Genomic DNA, 23,390 nt, shown 5'->3' with positions numbered 1-23,390 from the left:
ACTTCAGCCAGGTCACGATCTCGTGGTCCGTGAGTTCGAGCCCCGCGTCAGGCTCTGGGCTGATGGCTCAGAGCCTGGAGCCTGTTTCCGATTCTGTGTCTCCCTCTCTCTCTGCCCCTCCCCCGTTCATGCTCTGTCTCTCTCTGTCCCAAAAATAAATAAACGTTGAAAAAAAAATTTGTTTTAAAATAAATAAATAAAATAAAACTGAAGCTTACTCTTGATCTCAAGTTTTCTCAAATTAGGCAATGTAGATTTCTTTAATTGTATCCCAAGTGGTCATAAGTAGCGTGTGTGTGTGTGTGTGTGTGTGTGTGTGTGTGTATTTAAAGGTAATATAGTCACTAATAGATTTTCTGTTGAAGTTGCCCTACATTGCAGCATTAAGATAGATTTCAGAACTACATAATTAATATTTTAGATTCTAAATTAAGTGCCATACTAGAAGAAAACATGCTTTAATAGGATACTATATTTATTATTCAAAATGCACCATTTCCTCCCAACAAATTGCTATATTTTGCCTGAACTTCAAAGATCACTGGGACTCAAGGGAATCTTCCCTATTAAAAAAGACACTATTGTTTCATAGTATATCAAACTTTAGAAGACTATCTAATAGAACTTTTCTTTTTTTTATTAAAAAAAATTTTTTTTCAACGTTTATTTATTTTTGGGACAGAGAGAGACAGAGCATGAACGGGGGAGGGGCAGAGAGAGAGGGAGACACAGAATCGGAAACAGGCTCCAGGCTCTGAGCCATCAGCCCAGAGCCTGACGCGGGGCTCGAACTCACGGACCGTGAGATCGTGACCTGGCTGAAGTCGAATGCTTAACCGACTGCGCCACCCAGGCGCCCCAATAGAACTTTTCTTAAATTTGAAATTTTTACACACTTCATTTGCTGTCAAGTGATGAAAAGATTGTGTATCTCAATCAGATTATGTTTTCTTTTATAAAAGTATTTATGGAATTTCACTATGCTTAGTCTTCTTTCATTGCAGCATTGTTTTGTTGTTGTTGTTTGATTTTCAGACAATATTATACAATGGCCTCAGTGCAAGTGGTTATTAGTAAGATACTGTCCCAGAAATAGAACCCCAGGAAAACCATAGTAATAAATAAGGACTACTTGTTCAGACAACTGATATTTATTTCTAGCAAATGCTTTTTGAAACCTGAAAAGTAGTCCTCCATTTTGTATTTTCCAGCATGTTGGTAATAAAAATTTAGAAAGTAAACACAAGCTATTTCTAAATCCCAAAAAAAGTTGTTGGCGAGGACACAGGCTGTCCAATTCTTAATGCACACAGGGAGTGCTCAATAAATGTCAATGACTGATAGCATTAATTCCGAATGTTACTTCTCTTAGTCTAGGCAGTTGCTTAATTTCTCCTGAAAGTATGAGTCTTTTTCTCTATCCCAGAGTATTTAATATACTATTACTATTTTAAATGTAATATGTATTTGTTGAAAAAATAAGGTTTTCTTGAGTATCTGTAGTGCACATTCCAGGATCTTGTGACTATGAAACAATTTACCATCTGGTACTGATATGGTTAGATAATAACCTAACAGAATTTGGAGTATGATACTCTCAAACAAAGGAATCTTGCTATTGTGGTTGTAGTGTTTGGTTCAGTTTGGTTTTGTTTTTTCTGACCATCAGTGGAAACAGTCCTTAGTTTCTAAGTTGTTGGCAATTGTTTTTTTTTTTTTTTCTTTCCCCCCTGCATTGTTCTTCCTAAACCTACCTCCCATACGTGGCTTTAAAGTAAGTCTTTGAGGGAAGTATAAGATGTAGGACACTCAAATTGGGTGCTCTGGAGCAGTCATCAAGGACTCCCACAGTTTCCACATGTAGTTTTTGGTGTAAGCATGGAACCAGCATAGTTGTATGAAAACCCTTAGTCTTGAGGTTTGGGACTCCAGAGGTCTCCCCAGTTTCAGTGACTTAGGCTACCATTTTACTTATTATCAGCTCTCCTCACACAGAGTGTATATCCTGGCTGGTACATCTGGCTTCCTATCACTTTAATTAGTTATGTGGAGGATTTTAATCCTTTGTGGGTGAACCATGAATTACATAGTTGTGCATTGTTTGATGACAATTATGATTTTTTTTCCTGTGTAAAATGCTTTCAAATCTATTTTTAACAACCAGAATTTTTACCATTTCTTCATAGCAGTTTTATGCAATAAATTCTCTACATCTCTAAGGAGCGAATGTATAAAAGAAGCTAGGGCCTTTAAGACTTTTGGAAAACTTACTTACTTTCAAGAGAACTATTTTATTGTCTTAAACACACAAAAATCTTTAAGCATATAAATAAAACATTTTAACTTTATACATCTTATTTTTTGCTAAGATGTCTTTTAACATCCTTAACCCCATTCTTATCAAAAATATAGCCCACTTGCAGATCTCTTCTAAATTATCTTTATCATCATTGTCATTTCATAATCCTTTACATGTTCTTTAAGGAGAAATGATCTTACAGATTACTTAAGACTTTTCCTTTAAGTGTGTGATTTAAGAGTATCATAACAAGTAATCAGGAAGTTTATGTAATAAGATAATGTAATGGGATAAGCAGGCATCTGGTACTTATTTTTCCAAAATTGATCACCATTTTTTTTATTTAAAAAAAAAATTTTTTTTTTTACATTTATTCATTTGTGAGAGACAGAGCACAAGCAGGGGAGGGGCAGAGTGAGAGGGAGACACAGAATCTGAAGCAGGCTCCAGGCTCCCAGCTGTCAGCACAGAGCCCAAGGCAGGGCTGGAACTCACAAACTGGGAGATCATGACCTGAGCCAAAGTCGGACGCTTAACCGACTGAGCCACCCAGGCGCCCCAATTGGTCACCATTTTTAACAATACAGCAAGTAGATGCAAAATTAAATTAAGCTTTTGTTAAGTTTATATTGGATTTAACCAGTTGATCTAACTTATTAATGGAAAAATCTCTAACAATTACTGAAATTAGAGATTTAGAAATGAAATATTCCATTAGCTATCTCTACCACAATAGCAGCATAACGTTACACTTGTTCCTTTACTCTGTCCCATCTTCTTAACAAACAGGGATGTTATTATCTGGTCTTATTTCACATCCTGACCTCATGCACTTGGGTTTGGACGACATGGTTTCTACTAAGGTTAAAAGACATATGTCTGTATATTATATTTACAACTAAGGACCTAAAAATTATTAGTAAATTGTCATTATTGAAACATCTTTGGGGATAAAAAGTATTTCTACTCTTCAAAGATTAGAGAACTGAGCATAATGGTTAACTGATTTATGTAAGTCATCATGATATGACTGCTAAAACTGTGATATGAAATCTTGATTTCCAGATTTCTTGGATTTTACCTAAGTGATATATTAGTGTGTCAAAGTTCAAGAGCCACGTTCCCCATTTTGTTTAACTGTTTAAGAGAATGGCCTTACCATTTGCTTTTGCCAGGAAGTAGCTAAAAGATAATCAATTCTCCAGTACTTTGGTAACTGCTCTCTGTACTGGAGAGGAAAGGGTGCTTTCTGACTTGTTCTGGTTGTTCATGGCCCAATTCAAACCATGTTAACACTCTGGCTCCAACTAAGAGTTTCAGAATAAACAAAAGAAAGAACCATAACTATTTAACGCAGTAGGTTCTACATTTATGGAGCCCATAAGCTCATTTCGTGCTGAAAGTAAAAACAGTCTCAAGAGTTTAAATGAACTCTTCGACCCTGGAATTACAGCAAATTCAGGAAAATCAGGAATATGTTGGTAACCTCTAATCTTTTTTTAAACTGACCTCACCCTGGGCAAGTAACCATCTCCTGATGCCATTGTTGGAGACAGAATTTCTGGCCGAAAGATCAGTTTTCTGACTCAATCTGGCTTGCTGTTCTTGGTTAATCATCCCCATTTCTCTCGACATTTCACTCTTCTGACTACAGTGGTGAACATTTATTTTCAGAAAAGACTTCTTCAAGTGATTCGGTTCCTCCAGCGGTTTCCCTCTTTATCCTGGCTAAATCTCCCTAACTCTCATTTCTATCGCCCTTGTTTCTGTAAGATTCGGCTAAACATTAGACACAGCACATGACCTCCATCCAGTCTTCCAGTGCCTCGGAACAAAACTGGCGCGGTTATAAGCTCCTCCAGGCTTGGCATTCAAGAGTCTTTAGCTCTTCAACTCTTAAAGACCTACGGCCTAAATTTTAAATTTAAAAAATTTTAAATTAAAGAAAAAAAACCGCTCCCCTTTTTTAACCTTTAGTCCCGCCCACCGCCTCCCCCCCTCCAGCCTCCACGCGAAACTGCAGGAAACCGGAGGGGGCGGGGCGGTGACGTCACGACGCCGGTGCGTCACGGAACGGCGGCGGCTGCGGCGCTGGCGGTGGCTGCGGCAGCGGCGGCATTTTAGTCGACAGCGGCGGCGGCAGCCGGGCTGCTGCTCCTCCCAGCATCCCTGGCGCGGCCATTTCAGCCCCATCTTGGCGGAGGGGAGGGAGCTGCAGCCGCCGCTTCAGCAGTTTGAATTTCAGTTTCTCCGGGGTTTGCGAGCCGGGCGCATCGAGGAGGAGCCGAAGAAGCTACCACCGCTACCTCACACAGCCGGAGCGCCTGCGCTCGCCGGCCAGCGGGCCGCCGCCGCCACCACCACCACCACCACCACCGCCGCCCCTCACTCTCTCAGGAGCCGCGAGGGGAGGCCGAGACCGCCGCCGCCCGCCCGCGGGGGTGGCTCCCCTGTAAGGGGAGGACCGAGCTTGCTTTCCCCTCCCCCGGAGCGGGTTTCCGCCAGAGACAGTCGACATGTCCCTGGGGCTGAGCTCCGGCTAAAGCCGGGGAGGGGGCCGCCCGCCCGCGCCGAAGCTCCGCCGCCCGCCCGCGGACCTTCAGCCAGCCCCGGCCCGCCGCTCCTGGCTGAATTAGGAATCCCCGGCTCCAGACTCGCCACTCCTTCCCCTTCCCTCAGCGTCCGAGAGAGCCCAGCGCTGACGCCGGCACTGGCCTGAGGAGCCCGAGCGGGGCAGCACCGCCCCTCACGCCGCCGCCTCCTCCTCCCCTTCGCCCTCCCACTCCCACCCCCAGCCCGGCCTGCTGACCGCGCCGAGCGTCGAGCTGGACTGACCACGGCGGCCCCAGAGACGGGAGGAGGAAGCAGCCGGCCCGCCCCTGGGATCGCGCTCGCGCCGCCGCTGAGGGGATTGAATCGAGGCGCCGCGACTGCGGGAGGCGAAAAGGAAGGAGGAGCCGCCGCGCGAGTGCGACGGGGGCAGAGCCGTAGAGACCGACACTGAAGGAAACGGGGAGGAGGATGTCTCGCAGGGCGGCCAGCGTCCGGATCAGCCAGTGACTTTTCACAGCGGCGGGCCTCAGACCCCAGCGCGGACGCGGACTTTGTCTTTGGGGGCCCCTGCTCTGCCCTTCCTGGTTTCCGGCAAGATCGCAGAGGAGCCGGCGTGCCTCTCTGCCCTCCAGCCTTTCTCACCATGTCCAAGATGCCGGCCAAGAAGAAGAGCTGCTTCCAGATCACTAGTGTCACCACGGCCCAGGTGGCCACTAGCATCACCGAGGACACCGAGAGCCTGGACGACCCGGACGAGTCACGTACGGAGGACGTCTCCTCCGAGATATTCGACGTCTCTCGGGCCACGGATTATGGCCCTGAGGAGGTCTGTGAGCGCAGCTCCTCGGAAGAGACGCTCAACAATGTTGGGGATGCGGAGACTCCCGGGACCGTCTCCCCAAACCTCCTCCTGGACGGGCAGCTGGCGGCCGCGGCGGCTGCTCCCGCCAACGGAGGAGGAGCCGTTTCGGCCCGGAGCGTGGCTGGGGCGCTGGCCAGTACCGCGGCGGCGGCGGTGGCCGCCACCTCGGCCCCCTCCGCGGGAGCACCCGGCGGTCCCCCGGTCGCGGGCTCCTCTGCCGGGCCAGGGACTGCGGCCCCATCGCAGCCCCCCACCACTTGTAGTTCCCGATTTCGCGTGATCAAGCTGGACCACGGGAGCGGGGAGCCCTACCGACGCGGCCGATGGACGTGTATGGAATACTATGAGCGGGATTCGGACAGCAGCGTCCTGACCAGGTCCGGGGATTGCATTAGACACAGCAGTACTTTTGACCAGACTGCGGAGCGGGACAGCGGCCTGGGCGCCACCGGAGGGTCGGTGGTGGTGGTGGTGGCCTCCATGCCGGGGGCGCACGGGCCCGACTCGGGAACTGACAGTTCCTTGACTGCTGTGTCACAGCTACCCCCGTCGGAGAAAATGAGCCAGCCCGCCCCGGCCCAGCCGCAGAGTTTTGGCGTTGGGCAGCCACAGCCACCGCCGCCCGTAGGTGGGGCTGTGGTTCAAAGCGCGGCTCCAGTGCCGCCGTTCCCGGGAGCCGCGGCCGGGCCGCAGCAGATGATGGCAGCCCCGCAGCCCAGCCAGCCCCAGGGAGCCGGCCCCGGCGTCCTCCCGCAGGGGCCCAACGGACAGGGTCTACCGCTGACGAATGTAACCCTGACGCAGCCCGGCATGCCCCTGCCGCCGCAGCCCGGCCCGACCCTCGGAGCGCCAGCGACGCAGCAGCCTCCGCAGTTCGCGTACCCCCAGCCTCCGCTCCCGCCCGGGCATTTGCTGCCCGTCCAGCCCACGGGGCAGAGTGAATACCTACAGCCGCACGTGGCCGGCCTGCAGCCGCCAAGCCCTGCTCAGCCCTCGTCCACCGGCGCCGGAGCGAGCCTCGCCACGCCTGCCAGCCTGCCGGTGGGCACCGGCCAGAATGCCTCCACGGTGGGTGCGCAGATAATAGGCGCGTCTTCCCTGCCCGGTGAAGCCGTGGCTCCAGGGCCGGGACCCGCGCAGGGCGGGCAGGCCGCGCCTGGTCAACCGGCTGGAGTGCCCCTGGCCGCTGTAGGATGCGCGGTGCAGCCGGGCCTGGTTCCCCCTGGGACCGGGCAGCCCCAGTCCGTGCCTCCGCCGCAGATGGGCGGCAGTGGTGCGCCGTCGGCCGTGCCTGGCGGCCCCCACGCCGTGCTGCCCGGAGTTCCAAACGTGCCTGCAGCCGTGCCCGCTCCAAGCGTGCCTAGTGTGTCTACCACCTCTGTTACTATGCCAAATGTACCCGCGCCTCTGGTCCAGTCGCAGCAGCTGAGCAGCCATACGCCAGTCAGCAGGAGCGGCAGCGTAATCCAGCATGTTGGGCTGCCCTTAGCGCAAGGCACACCCAGTGTACCAACAAGTCTACCACAGTCTGACTTAAGCCAGTTTCAGACTCAGACCCAACCTTTAGTCGGGCAAGTTGACGATACTAGAAGAAAATCAGAACCCCTACCTCAACCACCACTTTCTCTCATTGCTGAAAATAAGCCTGTTGTGAAGCCTCCTGTTGCAGATGCCCTGGCAAACCCCCTTCAGTTAACACCTATGAACAGTTTGGCCACCTCTGTATTCAGCATAGCTATTCCTGTTGATGGTGATGAAGACAGGTATGGAAATCTTATTTAAAATATTTGTTAGAAATGCTTGACCAAACATTGCAGTTTAGAATGCAGCTCGAGTTCTTTTTTTCAACTTGAGGCCCTTAGCATTTTTAAATACAAAAATTTCTTTGTGTTTATTAAGATTTGTCAGTTCTTGAAAGGGCATTGGTTTTAGATTGCTAATGTAACGGTGTGTAATGAGAAAATTGGTCTTGTTTAAAAGCACTGACGTGGATAAGGCACAACATTTGTTTATTCAAAAAGGTGGATTTAAGCTTCATTCTATACATTTACAGGTGGTAACTAGACTATGCCCTATTGGATTGTTCTTTTCTTAGGCAACAGTCACACTTGAACACTTATGGCAAGAGAGTTCTGTCAGTGTGAGTTTTGATACCAAGACATGAAATTTGAATTTTTCCATTCTGGAAAACCAGAGGTCCTCTAATGGGGAAAGATCCATGTAAGGTATCTCTTCCAGTGTATCCGGAGAGGCTGGAGAGAGAATGGTGAAATGTCAAGCCCGGCTTTGAAGATCATATTGTCCTCCAGCCTTTTTAATAAAAGGAGATAGAAATAAGGTTCAGGAGGCTTCCCAGTGACTTCATTAAGGTCCTTTTTTTGTTTTGTTTTTTAAAGCAAATGTGTTTGAAAGATATTCTCTTCCATTAGTTTTTCTTTTTCTTTTAGCTACAGGAAAGGAGGTATGAAATAAGATTCTTTGACAGTAGTAAAAGCTACAGTTCTTGAAATTAGAGTAATATGATTAGTAAAAGTATTTGTGTCAACAATTGGCTCCCTCTATTTAAGGGATGCTTTTTTAATGGTTTAACTGAAAGTTGGTGTATTGCCATACCAATTCTATAATAGTTGATGTTTGGTTATGGTTCATTGAGGATTTTAAGTGGTTTTGAGGAAATGTCAGAGGGAAATTTGACATATATTGCAAATTTTTAAAAACCGACTTGTTACAAAGCTTTAAAATTACATTTTAAAATTACAGAGAAAGTTCCAGGTACTTTACGGTTAGGCATTTATTTGCTGGGATTTTTGTTTTGAGAGAGGTTAATTTTAAAAGATTAAAAGATATCTTTATGGATTTCTAGAATAATTGGTATGTAGAACAATGAGATCTGTTAAAGCTTTTTCTTCCTCTGTGTCTTCTGAGTTCCTTCACATTCTTTTCTTAACTTTTCATTTCCAATTAGCCTTGTATTTTTGTTATATACTTTTGTTGGTTTGAAAATTGCTCACTGAAATTCATCTTCTCTGCTTTTTGTAATTCAAAGTTCATCTTTTTTTGTAGGTGACTTGCTTGTTGGGAGTCTTTCTTCCATTTGAGAACTCTTAGAGAATACCACGTGTCCATAAGTGAGCTCAGCTAGCTAGTCATTGAGAAATTTTATATGGATGGGACTACCAAGTAAAGAAACTGATTCCACAAGCCATTCAGAAAAATCTCTTTACATCTACTCCCATATTTCACTTTTCACACATAGGGGTACACTTGAAGTGCAGATTGAGTTTGTTTGTTTACCTTTGGTAAGAGGCAACAGGTATCTTCCCTTTTCTAGCTACCAGAAGCCATTTTTTTTCTGATGGGTTGGTAAATAACCATTTGCTTGCCTCTCTGTTCCTGTTGTACATTGTCCCCATATCTCCTCAAGAAATGACTGGTTTCCCAAACCACACCCTCTCCTTGCAAAGCACATGCACATCTATGAATGAAGAATGTATTTTCTCTCCTCCTCACACCTTTCTCAGTTTACAGCATATGTAATTACATTCCCCAGGACTTGAATATGATGATATGGCATGAAGCAGAGAGATCTGTTGACAAATGGAAACTCTGGGATGTATTCTTTAGGGTATGACCTCAAAGATGAAATTATTTATCCTCTTATTTTATTAAAAAAGTTGATAATTTTAAGAATCTTATTTCCCAGTGTGAATGTTTGAACCACAGATACTACCGTATCTGTTCTTACTGCAACAGTTAATCCAGTGCAGGGGTTTTGATATGTGTGCAGTCCTCTATTAAATGTGGTATACTTCCCTTCCCCTCCCAGTCTTTTAAAATCTGCATTGTTTATCAAATGTGCATTTCTTACTTTTGTTGTAGTTTTTCATTGGTTTTTAATTTAACATGCTAGTTTTCAAGATGTAATCTTACACATTTGACTATTTTGTCACTGGACCAACACACCTGGTGAAGGAATAAATCCATTAAGTAGAAATAGTTTTTTTGTTTTGCTTTTGTTTTTAATGGAAAGGCTTTGTAAAAGAGAGGGCATTTTAAAGTTGTGTGCTTGAAATTAAATGACACAGTTTTTCTAGGTGTATGTTTAAATTACTGAGATGACTATTTTTGAGGAAACTGTACTAACAAAATCATAATTTTAATATGGTGATTTGGGGTTGCCTTCTTAAGTTAAAATCTGCATACAATTTTAGTTGCAGTCATTTGAATGCAAAATAAAACATTAGAGTGAGAGATATTGAGTAATTACGACTTTAACTTTGTGAATAGGTTGACAAATTTCAGATCCTAAAAATTTATAAATATGTGCTTTTTTTTTTTTTAAAGAAGATATCAGTAAACATAGCCTAGTCCTTTGAGAAAAGGAAGGAAAATGGAAGATTAACAAAAATGACTGACCAAACCAATGATTCTTTTGGTTTGATATATTGAAAACTTTATCTTGTTATTTTGGTTCCATTACCTAAAGGAAGGCTTCGTTTTGTGACCATTTATTTTGAAGAGGACCTTCTAATAATACATTTTAATAATATACCTTTAAGAGGGCTGATGGTTGTATATAGAAAGCAAGAAGATGTTTTAAAGTTCTTAGTTAACATTGTCTTTTGACTCTCTATTATCAGTTACCATAAAGTTTACATATTATTCTAGCCTTTCTCATTGAAAAGGCTTATGTCAGTTGTTGATTCTTCAAACTGATTTTGTGTAAACTGGAGGATATAATAATGGTTGAAAATATAGTTCATAAAAAAAGCAGCCACTTTTACAGTGGAAGTTACAACATTTGTTTAAATTACCTGTACCCATGGGGCGCCTGGGTGGCGCAGTCGGTTAAGCGTCCGACTTCAGCCAGATCACGATCTCGCGGTCCGTGAGTTCGAGCCCCGTGTCAGGCTCTGGGCTGATGGCTCAGAGCCTGGAGCCTGTTTCCGATTCTGTGTCTCCCTCTCTCTCTGCCCCTCCCCTGTTCATGCTCTGTCTCTCTCTGTCCCAAAAATAAATAAACATTGAAAAAAAATTTAAATTACCTGTACCCTTAACAGACTCCTTTTCTGTAAATGGGGAGGAGTGCAAAATATTCCCTTTTGGAAAGGGAGCACAGTGCAGATCGTTTTCCACAGACAGCTGACCAACGTGAACTCTGTAAGCCACATTCCAGGAACTCTTATGAATGGATGCAATTGTGAACTGTCAACTACAACCAAAAGATTGTTGAAAACCTGATTGTAAGGATCCCTTAGTGGCCAATATCTCTATATCTTGTTAATGGTTTTATTTGTGTAGTTTGCTAATGACTGATTAAGTATTATAAATTGTGACTGTTAAGTGGTGTATCCTGACATGTGCTATATATACAAATTTTGTTGCTACAGTTATACATATATACACACACACTTTTAACAGAGCTTTTTAACTTGCTGTTTAAGTGAGAAGATTATGCAAATGTATATCAAGAGATTGTAACTCTTAATCTTTATCATAAAATCTATAGATACTTCTTAGAGCTCAAAAAGTCTCACTACATTTAGTCTTTACAAATGAAAGCTCCTTAGCTGAATCTCTATTTCTTGGGAGCTTTTGTTTCTTTATCTATATTGAGTTGTAGAGATAATTTTGCCCTACTAGATTTACAGTTGATGTTTAAGTCACACACACTAGATATTATCTTACGTACTCTTACCAAGGATTTTGTAATTAGTGTAAAATCCTGCGTGTGAGTGACATTATTTAGTATAAAAACTGATAAATGGTGGATCCATCAGAGTGTCACACTGATTACTAAAATATACTTTGGTTATAAACATGGCTTTAAGTAAAGGAAATTATCATAGATTTCCGGAAAGATTGATGGTCCAAAAGTACCCAAAATTCCCAAAACTGAGTTTTATCAGTAGGAGTATGACTTTTTTTTTTAACAGAGACATATATATTTAAATTTTTATATGAACTAAATTCTGTAGGCTAAACATTGGATAACCATTAGAAAACATAATGGCTTATATGTGTGTGGGTAAGACACACTCTAAGTAACTATTTTAGTAACACTATTTTTTCCCTGTGGAGGAAGTAGGGTATGTTAAACTAAATTGCTTCTATTGGAAGTCTTTTTTTTTTTTTTTAAAGTACTGGTAGTATGGTATAAATGTTTTCTACTTCCTGAGAATAAATGTAATATTAATCTGTTGAAAATTCTGATAGCACTAATTTGGAAATCGTAAAACATGATACTGGATTTATGGATCTGGTACTTGGTCATTTGGAATAGAGTTTAGTCTTTCTGTGCACCAGATGAGATTGGAAGCAGTCCTGCTCTCTAGTGTCCTAGTAACAAAGAGCACCCCAACAATCAGATGGTAAAGAAACCAAAATGAGTCTCTTTACTGAGGAATGGTTGATAGGGGAATATAAAAAGGTCTTGACTTTTCTTTCCTAAAATAGCAGAAGTTGGGGCAGGGGGAGTTAGAGAGTGATGGCACATAACCAAGACAGAAGAAAATAGAGCGAAATGACATGAAATACGGTCTCAGAAGGAACAGCAACACTTGTTACTAGTGAGAAAAAGCCATCTAATTTCTTTTCTTAATAATTGTTTTAGACCAATATGTATTTCCTTTTCTGAACAGATACTGTTTATTTCTTTATTGCATTGCAATTTAAATACTCTTTAAGTATGAGGAAGAAAGGGTTTATAAAAACAGGTCTGTCTGGATAAATGTAGCCTGAATGATGATGTTTCTTATTAATTTCTTATTAATGGGAAGAGCAGGTTTTTAAGAAGAAATCTTATTAATTGACAGTATTTAAGGGGTATGTATAGCAAAATTCCTGAATTGAAGTAAATCCCTTTAGTTTTTTCTTTATACTAAACCAAGTGGACTTGTGATTTGAAGCTGCTGTTTTAGATGGTATAAAACAAAGTACTACATCCACAAATAATGTGCATACCTGGGTCATTGGTATAATTTGGGTCTTTCCCACAGCATTTCTTGAACATACCAAATTACTCAATATTTGTTACATTCTTAAGCTAGTATTGTTCAGGGCAAAAACTTCTCCATAAAGATTTAGGAACAATAACCAATTCATATCATTCCCATACATCATTATGTGACTTTCATAATATATTTTAATATATACACTTCAAATTTGACTGGTATTTAAGGTATTATCTGCTTTTATCTTCAAAAATTATGTTTATAAGTTCTGCTTTTAAACCAGGTGAATTAAATTTCATCCATGCTTTTCTGGATTGCTTCTCAAATTTAAAGCCCCAAATTAGATTTAAGTATTTAGTTTTATTTCTTTGTACCCAAGCTTACATTTGTTAAAAAGAATGAAGTCTTATTAAGTCATACATTATATGTGATAGTTATGTGAAATTTCTGCAGATCACTGAGTTAATAATTTTAATAGTGTGTTCACCTAGGACATAGACTATTAATAAGTGCCTTGCTAATTAGAGTAGGCAAGACAAACAAGTGAAGTCTGAATGTTAAATTACTTAAAACCTCTTTTCCCATAAGCTTTCACTAAAATTTGGTGAAACAGGGGCACCTGGGTGGCTCAGTCAGTTGAGCGTCCGACTTCAGCTCAGGTCATAATCTTGTATTCTTGAGTTTGAGCCCTGCATCAGGCTCTGTGCTGACAGCTCAGAGGAATGGCTTCAGATTTTGTGTCTCTCTCTCTCTCTCTCTTCCTGCCCCCCCCCCAAATAAATAAATGTTAAAAATTAAAAAAAAATAAAATCTGATGAAAGAATAATATATAGAAACTGATTAATATGTCAATTATTATAAATAATGCTGGTGTATTTTAAATGTTACTTTTAATGTTTTAGGGTATCCCTCTTCATTATTACAGAAGTAGATTGTTTAATCTGTGAATGAAGGATACCCAAAGCAAAGTTTAAAACCAACTAGTTTCTAAAGTAGAATTAGAATTAAGTGGAGAACTAAATAGTTTTATAAGTTAAACCAAAACCCATCCTTGTTTGACTTGTATTCGGTCTCCCTTGCCTTTGAAAACAAAGCAAAAACAAGGAGAGGAAGGCTCTTGGTCAAGTGAAATCAGTAGTATGTTTAATTATGTATTAGCATGTCATATGAATGGCCATTTACAGATAGTGGAGTCAGACATGCCTGGGCTGAAAACCCAGCTGTGCTACATACCTGAGGCATTTTGACCTTGAGCTGGTTATTTAGCTTTCTAAGCCTCCTGTTTCCCCATACAAAAAATGAGGGTAATATCTGTGTTGAAGAGTTTGAGAGGATTAAATGAGGTATACAAATAATTTGTAAATAATCCATACATAATACAGTATGTATGGCAAGCATACATCACAGAAATGTTAGTATTTCATTGTCCAAACTGCTCTCTTGATCACCTCTTGGTGAGTCATACCAAGAGTCTTCTGTTCTGATCTGAAAGTGTAATTCCATGGTATAGATGTTAATAAGAGAAAGGGAGACATTGTTTTAAGCCAGAAAAGTCATGATGTTATAAGATGTGTAATAGTTATGTTCTGGTCATGACTTTTCTACCACTTAGCCAGTTTCTTTGGTTAAGTTTTTTAACTTCTCTCAGTTTTCCTCATTGGTAAAGAAGGAGTTTGAGACTTGGTTAGATTTTAAAGTTTCTTGTATGTGACTCTGTATATCTAGACATATATATATATATGTCTGCCAACTTAAGCCTTCTTGCCACCAGACTATCATGTGACCAAAAAAAGAAAGAAAAAAAAATTAAACTCACAGATACTCATCAAGTAGGTTGGAAGCCCAAGAAAACATTTAAAGTAACAATGTCAGTCATTTAAACTTTCTTTGTGTTCCCTGAAGAGTAAGTACTGGTATACAGAAATAAGACTATCCTGCCCTCTCAAGATCTCAGGCTATATGAAAATGTAAGCTTTCATATACATTATAGGCTGTGATGGAATAAATATAAGGTACTAATGGGAATAGTTTAGGGCCTAACGCCAGATTTGGTAGACCTCTGTTTAAAATAATTTATTATCTGCATAGGTAATACCTTTTGTACAGTTCAAAATATACAAGAGTATAAATTGAAGGCCTCTCTGATACCTCTATCCTCCAGCCACCCAGTTTCTGTCCTCAGAATCAACCCATTGTTACTTGTGCATTCTTCAACTCTTGAAATGAATCTTAAAAGGGCCATTTAGGTTAGGTCAGTTGATAAGCAAAGCGGATGATTTTCCAAGTAGAGAGAGATGGCAGTTTGTGTGACAATGGAAGAGTGAGATGTCAGATTTGAGAAATGTAGTTAATTTGACAGGAACTAGAGTGAAGGATTTAAATGTTACAGTGAGAAATTGAATTTTTTTTTTTTATCAGAAGTTTATGGTTGCTGTTAAATGTGTTTCTTGAAGCTTTTATTGTTAAAATAGTATGTATCTTGGAACCATTTCAGTACCCTTTTCAGTGATTATTGTACTTTTAATTAAAATCTTGCAATAAAGTTGTGTATAAGGAAATCCTGGGGGAGCTCTCAGTCCCAGAAGTCAGGATTCTTATCCAATGGAATGTACAAAATAGCTTGGTATACGTAGCTCTAAGCTTAAGTATTTTGTTTGCCTCAATATTACCTTAGTAATGATGAAATATTTGGTATATGTTAAGATTCTCTACCAAAACTTGATTTTTATATAGCATGATTTAGAAACTGTAATCCTGTTTTAAACACAAATCAAGCTTAATTATATCTGTGGCCCTATTTATGCATAATATCATTTGAACTTTTCAGCAACTATGGGGAAGTGTTCCTCCTCTTTTTATGGATTAAGAAAACAGACTTATAGGATTTAAATACATAGTTATTAAGTGACAAAGCATGGATTCAGACTTAGGCCTTCTGACTCCAAAGCCAGTGCTCTTGGATTTTTCCAGAGTTAGTTTTGTTCTATTACTTTGCTGACTATAGTATAGAGGAAGGAAAAGCTACTCTAGCCACTAATCTGTTGTGTTGTAATCCTTTACCTAAAGAATAGTTTTAATTATTTTAAATCCTTAGATAATAATGTTGGAGGTGGCCCTTGTTCCTCTGCTTATTGTATTTCCCTGGTTTCTATTTAGAGATCTCTGAAGTTGAGTTTTGACATAAGAGAAGAAGGTATTTGCTAAGTTTAGGGCTCATGTACCTCATACTTTAAGCTTCAACGATTTTGGTAGCTTAATTTTGAGGTGTAGTATATATCTATATTTTCCTCTCTGTTACAGTTACCCTACAAAGATAGTGTCTTAGCAAAGCAGGTAGGTATATGTCATGTTTGAGTCACATTGTGATGTACTACTATCATGTACTTAGATATTAACAGGACAGGCTATTTAGTGTATAAAGTCAGAGAAAAAGATATAGTCATTCATTGGTTTTGAACAATGTCTACAAATGGGGAAACAGCATTTTAATTTAGGTGGCTGAAATAAATTCAGAATAAACCACACCTCAGTCTCCCTAAGAAGTGCTTTGTTGGCTTTATATTTAGACTAATAGTTAGCATTGACATCAAATATGTTATTAGAAAACTGGTTTCAAATTTTATTTCTTGGGCAGAAGAGAATTTATGACCAAAATTGCGTAAAATTCAGTATTTCTTTCCAATAAATTTTTAATAACGTCAGTTGCCTCGTGGTGCCTTCAGATTACATAGACTATAACCTTGAAATGATCCCCATTAACAGCATTTTCCTTGGGCTCTTAATTTCCTCAATTTTATGCCATTCCAAAACAGAAGTCTTTGATGATCAAGCCCTTCAGTATTTACAAATGGCTCTTTTGAAGTTCTGATCAGCTAGGTTTAACAGACTTGACTCCTTTAATCTATGGCTGTTAATCAATGTTTTGAGACTAATTGTTGCTATTTGCAAAAAATTCCTCTGTTTATGGAAAACACCCTGCTGAAGTATTCCAGAAACCAAATGTTTATCCTTGCAATCTAGACTATTTGAATTTTTCTAGAGTACATAGATTGTATAACTCCATATGGCTTCTTCATTTTGAATGTATGCAAAAAGTGATTCACTGCCAGCTTTTGCAACCTGAGTATTTGTTCTGACATGTTCTGAAGACTTTAGGCCCATTTATAGTATTTTATTTCATTGGTTCCTTTTTTGCCCCAAGATCCACGACTAACTGCAGATACATTCTTTTTTCACTTCTACATTTAACTTATGAGAAACATTTCATTATTAGAGTCTATGCTGTAAAAATGCTGGAATCTCATAACTCAAGTCATATGACTTCATTTAAAACCAATTTATTTGGCATATGAATTTGATTCAAGTTAAATATATATGTATGTATGTTTCCAAGGTCAGGGGATCTGAAGTTTTTTTAAAGAATGTCATCCTTATAAATATATTGTAAATACTCTTTAATGAATTTTAAATTCCAGCCTTGCAGAATAGCCTCCACGTTTACTCTTTGTTATCCTCTCATATTTACTGCTTTCCTCTTTGAGTCACTCTGTTTTAAATCCAGGGTCTCCAAACAGACCTATGTGAATAGCAAACTTGTCCCCATATGGTCCTGAGTAAGCCTGGTAAAAGCCAATTGAGTTTTCAGTTGGTTCAGTTTACTTTCGTTTAATTTGGTAGACCGATTTCCAGTTACAGTAAAAAAAAAAAAAAAAAAAAAATGGCCTGACAGATCTATCTTGAGAGGGTACAAGCTATTAAATAAATGGTAGTTAGCAGACTCTGAATCTTTGATATTAGGTCTAATCAGTTTGATTATCTGAGGCCTGGTCTAGAGAAAAACAGAGAAAGGGTTAAAAGAATAGGAAACAGTTAAAGTAAGTAGGGCAGGCAAAGAGAAGTAGATATGCTGAAAATGCCAATTAATCAAACAGTTGGCTTTGGTGACACTCTGGCATCTAGCGTCTGTCTGCCTTTCCTAGTTTTAGATCATCTAAGAGGTATCCTAGTGGTTAAAATAAAAAAATAGCCTTTAAAAAATATTTTTTTAAAAAATTTAATAGATAATACAATGAGTCTTAATCAGAATTTTGAAATCCTGGAATTCTGTTGAGTATTTGTTTGATTGTTGATCATCGGTAATTCATCGCTCTTCCAGTAGAATTTGGAAATAGTTTTCTTATTGTACTAATAATAAAGACCCAGACCTAGAGAGGTTAAAATTTAACTCTATGTTTAGCATAGTAGTTTAAGAGCATAAACTGTAGGACCAGATTGCTACCTACTAGCTCTGTGATGTTAGGTGTTTTCCTTTTGGTGAGGTAGAAATAATAACAATACCTACTTTGGGGGCTGTTGTAGAATTCAGTTAATATACATAAATAAACAGACAAACCCAGAATAGTGTCTGGTATTTAATAAGCACTTATGTTCTTAACTTGCTGTTAAGACCCTTGCCACAGCGGGGGTCAAGGATTTTAGAAGTAATGTGACAAGTTTTTGTTAGCTCCCTAACATACAGACTGAAGTTGGGAAAACTATGGAAATATGCTTAGGTACAGGGGGAACTATTAGAGAGGAGGTTTAGTAGTCAAATTTTAGTAGTCTCTTAAGAAATCCAGGGATGTGAGATGAATCATGCAGGCTGGGAGCTTGCCTTGATGAGCCCATCAGGTAAGATTCTGTGGTTATAGCCCTAGGGAATGTGTCTCCAGGGAATGGTAGAAATGGATGGTGATTAAGGTGTATAAGCTCTTACCCCTCAAAGGGGCACTGTACTAATGCCAGAAATTAGAAAGCTGCCATACAATTGCTGCACCGTTTTTTGCCCTAACCCAGAGAAAACACAAATAAATGGGTTCTGAAGGTAGAAGAAATCATGTCAAGTCCAACCCAGAAAAGGACTCGTTGGTCGTCATCAAACCCTATTAAATAGATCCTGTTAAGATTTTTTATATTATGAAGGTGTAGCCTAATTTATTGTATATGAAAACTGTACCTGAGAATAGCTTTGCTGAACTGCTAAGTGTTTAGAGATTTATAAAGGCATCTGATACAGACTAATGTTGATTAGGCTGTGAACTGATTCATGTTTGTGTAGACATACACACACACATAATTGGGTGCTATTTTATCTGTATTACTCCTTTCTTTTATAACTGTGATCCTGAATTGGCAGGGTCTGCTGGATTTCATCCAGTTTTTTAATTTCTTTCAAAATGTTTTTAAGCAAGCTTATGTAGTGGTTTTTTTTTCTTTTAAAGCTTTATACTATATTAGAAATCTAAGATCTTCCATCTTTTTTTGAAAAATAGTGATTTGACTGTACTTTCTCAACCTCATTTCCATTTGATTCTTGGATCTCGCAGGAATCCTTCAACTGCTTTCTACCAAGCGTTCCATTTGAACACGTTTCAGGAATCAAAGAACCTCTGGGATAGGTATGAATACTTACATATGGAATGCATACATGCAAAAATGTATGCATGAATTGCTTTGCACTGTACTGGTATCACATCATTAAAACTAAACTTTATATGTCATTTTAGGGGGGGAATCATGTGGTATCTAGCATGGGACAAAGCAGCAAAATAAACCAAAAGGACAATCTATATTTTAAATAGAATATAAGCATACTTTTGTTTTTACTTATTTTTTAAGTATGTTTACTTTTTTGAAGGATTTACATATTCTATTGAATTTTGCTATATGAAATATTCACTTACCCTTTATATTTCAATGTAAAAATATATTCTGTAAAATAAACTACGGTTATTTTACTTTTTCCTATTTTATATTTCTCTGTAAACGCCTTAGTGACTCAAAGCGAAATGTTACTTATTAAGAAATTGGAGAAGGGACGAGACCAAGGTATTAAAGTAATAGTCACTGTTTAATTCTTGCTGCGAAACTTTAACATCAAGCTTGTTTGCTCGAATTCCCTAGACCTGCATTACTGTTTTATAAACTCCTAAAACAGCTTTTCTCATAGAAATGTTATATAAATTTCATTTTTAACTTTTTAAAATATAGAGTGAAGTCTTAAGAGTTCATTTATGGCAAAAGATAATTTGGTTTATCTTTCTGCTTATTACATAGTTTTAGTATATGCTCTGTTCAGTTATTTGGCTGAATATTTATTAGCACTCCATTCTGTGTTTAATTAATAGAATGAGCACAAATGCTGTTTTAAAAATTCACACAAAGCTTTGCTAGATTCTTTTAACTCTGCCTGGCAACGCATTTGTGTCCTCTGGCATAGTTTGGATAACACTCATGGACTTAACTTCATCTCTTTCATTAGAAAAGAGTATTGCTAAGTGCATGTACATGTCATGTTAAGACATGGTTTACATTGCCTACAAATGGTAACAGTCTTTTAATTCTTAGACGTGATTTGCTGTGTGTCACTCTGAAGAAATTGTCTAGCAAAGTATCTTTTTGGTGATCTGTTCCTTAACTGAAAATGTTTTAAAATAGTTACTTATAGAACAAGAAGTTTTAAAATTTATAGTACAATGTTTATAATTTCAATTTTGAAATTATACAGCTATATCAATATAAAGTAAGACATAAGTGTAAATTGTGGCATAAAACAAGCATGGATGCTCAATCATTCAAATGGCTTATCAGATGTAGCCAGGATGAGTACCTTGGGTTGTACTTTATACTTTTGTATTAGAAAAAGGAAAAATGGCACTCTATTTAGAAATGTATAATAAGAGAAGTTTTAGTTGAATGGTAATTTATTTCAAATAGCTAGATTTTGTAAGCTACCATGATATCAATATGATTAAGAGCTGTTCATCAAAACAATATAGAAAGGTTTGAGCTTTATTTTTTATAATTTTGACCTAATATCAAAAGTTTTCTTTTGTTCCATTATAAAACAACCACAGAAGTTGCCTGCTCATCATTTGTTGTTATAGCTAAATACTCCTTATCTGTTTTCCATTTTTAGATACAGAAATATTTAAGTATCAGAAATGAGGCAAGTTGCTGTATCTGTAGTTTCTCATGGTTTGAAAGTATTTTCTCTTCTCCCTGAAGCCTGTTGTCCAGAGCCAAAGATGTTAATAGATACTTGTCTGTAGTGTGTTGACACCAAACTTATATTATAGATCAGCCATTCTTCCATTTGGTACTAAAGTGACAAGTCCAACTCCATAGAAATGAACTAGTGGCTTCCTTTGAACCTTTCAACTAACTTACTAGATTTTCAGTTGAGAGCAGTAGTGGCTAGCTTTATTAGTTCTAACTATACGAGTTCAGTTGGTAAATAGCTACAGACTTTTTAATAGGTATATTAGCAAATAAAGTATTGTGGGACTATTCGTTTTTTTTCATTGCAGACAAGGGGTTGAAGATTTGTGTGTGTTAAGCTTTAAAATATATTAAATACTCTTATCCTAACCATGGTCGTAATCTCACCAAATTGCCATATTCATTTTTTTACCATTATAAATTAAGGATTTTTTTTTTAATTACACTAATTTGGCAAATAAGTATTTTGCAGGGGATGATTCTATTGAATAGAACCATTCAGGAGTTGAAGGGACTATAAATCCTTTACAGTATCTAAGTTTGAGGTATAAATTTGCTTATCAGTGTTGATAAGTACATTTCAGGCTCTTATTTATGAAATCTTGGAACTCCTATTCTGTAGAGGCAGCTTTTAAACCCTGTGCCAATTTTCATTAAACCTGCCCGGAATACCTGAAGATCCTTGGTTTGCCTTATGTGAAAGACTGGAATCTTCCCTCCTCCCCCCCCCCCCCATATTCTTTTAGCAGGTATCTTTTAATCAAAACATAAGTAATTAATATACATTTCCTCACATTGACTCAGAGTTCCCTAATGGCCCCTTTGTTTCCTTCTCTCTTTAAATTAGAATTAGCAAATTGAGAAGATTTTCACCCATCTGCCTCTACCTGTATTTAGAGATTGTCTTTCTACTGATAACCAGCACTTTATTCAGTTATTATACTAAAGTTTAAGCACCTACCTGTAGGTGCCATCATTGTTTTCTATCTTCCTGTCATTTACAGAGTACTCAGGGAATCAGTCAGCTGAAACCATTGCCAAATTTAAGAACAATTGATACTGATACTTTAAAAATAATACATCCCTTTCTTAGGAAGCCCAGAGTGTTTGCATTGACTATTTATTAAGCTTCCATAATTAGCTTTCTGGAGATTATTTTACTGTAGTTATACTTAGTGGTATCCTAGCTTATTGGCATTTTAGAATAGTAACTTTAAAATTTGACTTTCTATTTCTCTGTAAAGAACAGCTTTCCAGACTTAATTATTGGCATTGCTTTGTTACCACTGCAATGGTAGGTAACAAATTAGTTTAGAAACCTATTTTAACGATCACTGGGGAACAGGCTGTTGTTGAGTCCTTTGCAAAAAAGCTGAGGGTAAGGGTTTATTGCAAACAAATTTACCCTCTTGTATATATCGGGTCAGTAAGGTAAAAGAGTAGGGAGGAAGAAACTTTTGCTCAGGTAGACTAAAGGAAGAAATTAGGTAGCTTGTAAGGATTTAGACTTCATTGATAAACACTTGCAGTATTTCTGCCTTAATGAAGAAAATGCATAAATGTAGTTAACAAATGAGAGTAACAGTTGCCAGGTGCACTATCCCCTTGAGTTGGCTTGTCCTTCCTTATGATAGCACCAGTATTTAAAGAGAAATAAATAAGGAAAATAGCGCACATGAGTTAAGTTAAAGAGTGTCTAAATTTTTTATCTTTATGTTAGATACCTAATTTCATTTAAATTGCTTTGTTTTGTTCCTATGAGATTTCATTTTTGAAGTTAGGAGTAAATCAGAAATAAGTTTCTTGTATAAGATAATTTGTTTTGTTTTACTCATCCTCCAAGAAGCTTGGGTACATCATTAACACCCCCTAGTACTTATCCAGATGGTAAACCTCAGGTTTTAGAACTTGGCTAATCCAGTTTTTGTGAATGCTTTAGTGATAGGACTTGAAAAAAATCTTCTTATTGAAGTATAATTTTTATCAGAAAAGTACACCATTCATAAATGTACAGTTCAACTAAACATACTTTTGTAACCAGCACCCAGATTAAGACACAAAATTGTAGTTCCTTATTTTGTGTCTGTCTTCTTTCACCCCATATGTGAGATTTATGTATGTGGTTCTGCACAGTTGTAGATCTGAACTACAGTTGACCCTTAAATAATGCAGCGATTAAGGACACTGTCCCTTTTCTCTCCCTCCCCTGGACGCAGTTGAAAATCCAAGTGTAACTTACTAATAATATAAACAATCGATTAATACATATTTTGTACATTATATGTATTAAATATGGTATTCTTGCAAATTAAGCTACAGAAAAGAAAATGTTATTAAGAAAATCATAAGGAAGAGGAAATACATTTATAGTACTATAAAAAATTAAGGTATGTTGAATTACTATGCTATATGCATGAAACTGATATAACATGTCAACTATAAATAAAATCCACAAATAAGTAGGACGTGTGCAGTTCAAACCCATGTTGTTAAAGGGTCAGCAGTACATAATTTTCAAGAATCACCATAATGAGTTGTTGGAAATTGTTACTAGTTAAATATTCTTTCCTTACTAGGAGATGTTCTGTACTTACTAGAAGTACCTTGAGGATATGAACCTGAATTGTTTTGTAAGCACCCCAGATATATTTTCTAATAATTTCTATATAGTACTTATGTAATT

At 38.8% G+C, this 23,390-nt stretch overlaps 1 protein-coding gene across 3 annotated transcripts in view; it reads left to right on the top strand.

The window, feature by feature from the left end:
* Nucleotides 1–5,040: 5,040 nt before the first annotated feature.
* The window catches only part of TSC22D2 (TSC22 domain family member 2), a 49,268-nt gene continuing 30,918 nt past the window's right edge, over nt 5,041–23,390 (top strand). The window contains exons 1-2 of one of the 3 annotated variants that reach the window (XM_027061606.2): nt 5,041–7,477; nt 19,033–19,104. In XM_027061606.2, coding sequence (XP_026917407.1) covers nt 5,496–7,477; nt 19,033–19,104 — 2,054 coding nt within the window. In that variant the 5' untranslated portion in view covers nt 5,041–5,495. The remainder of the gene's footprint in view (nt 7,478–19,032; nt 19,105–23,390) is intronic. The other 2 variants (XM_027061607.2, XR_003420886.2) reach the window with 2 other exon arrangements.

The sequence above is a fragment of the Acinonyx jubatus genome, chromosome C2 (genome assembly GCF_027475565.1).
Source record: "Acinonyx jubatus isolate Ajub_Pintada_27869175 chromosome C2, VMU_Ajub_asm_v1.0, whole genome shotgun sequence".
In the NCBI taxonomy this organism is placed as follows: Eukaryota; Metazoa; Chordata; class Mammalia; order Carnivora; family Felidae; genus Acinonyx; species Acinonyx jubatus.
The sequence above is the reverse complement of the archived record's forward strand: the minus strand, read 5'-3'. Positions and strand labels throughout refer to the sequence as shown.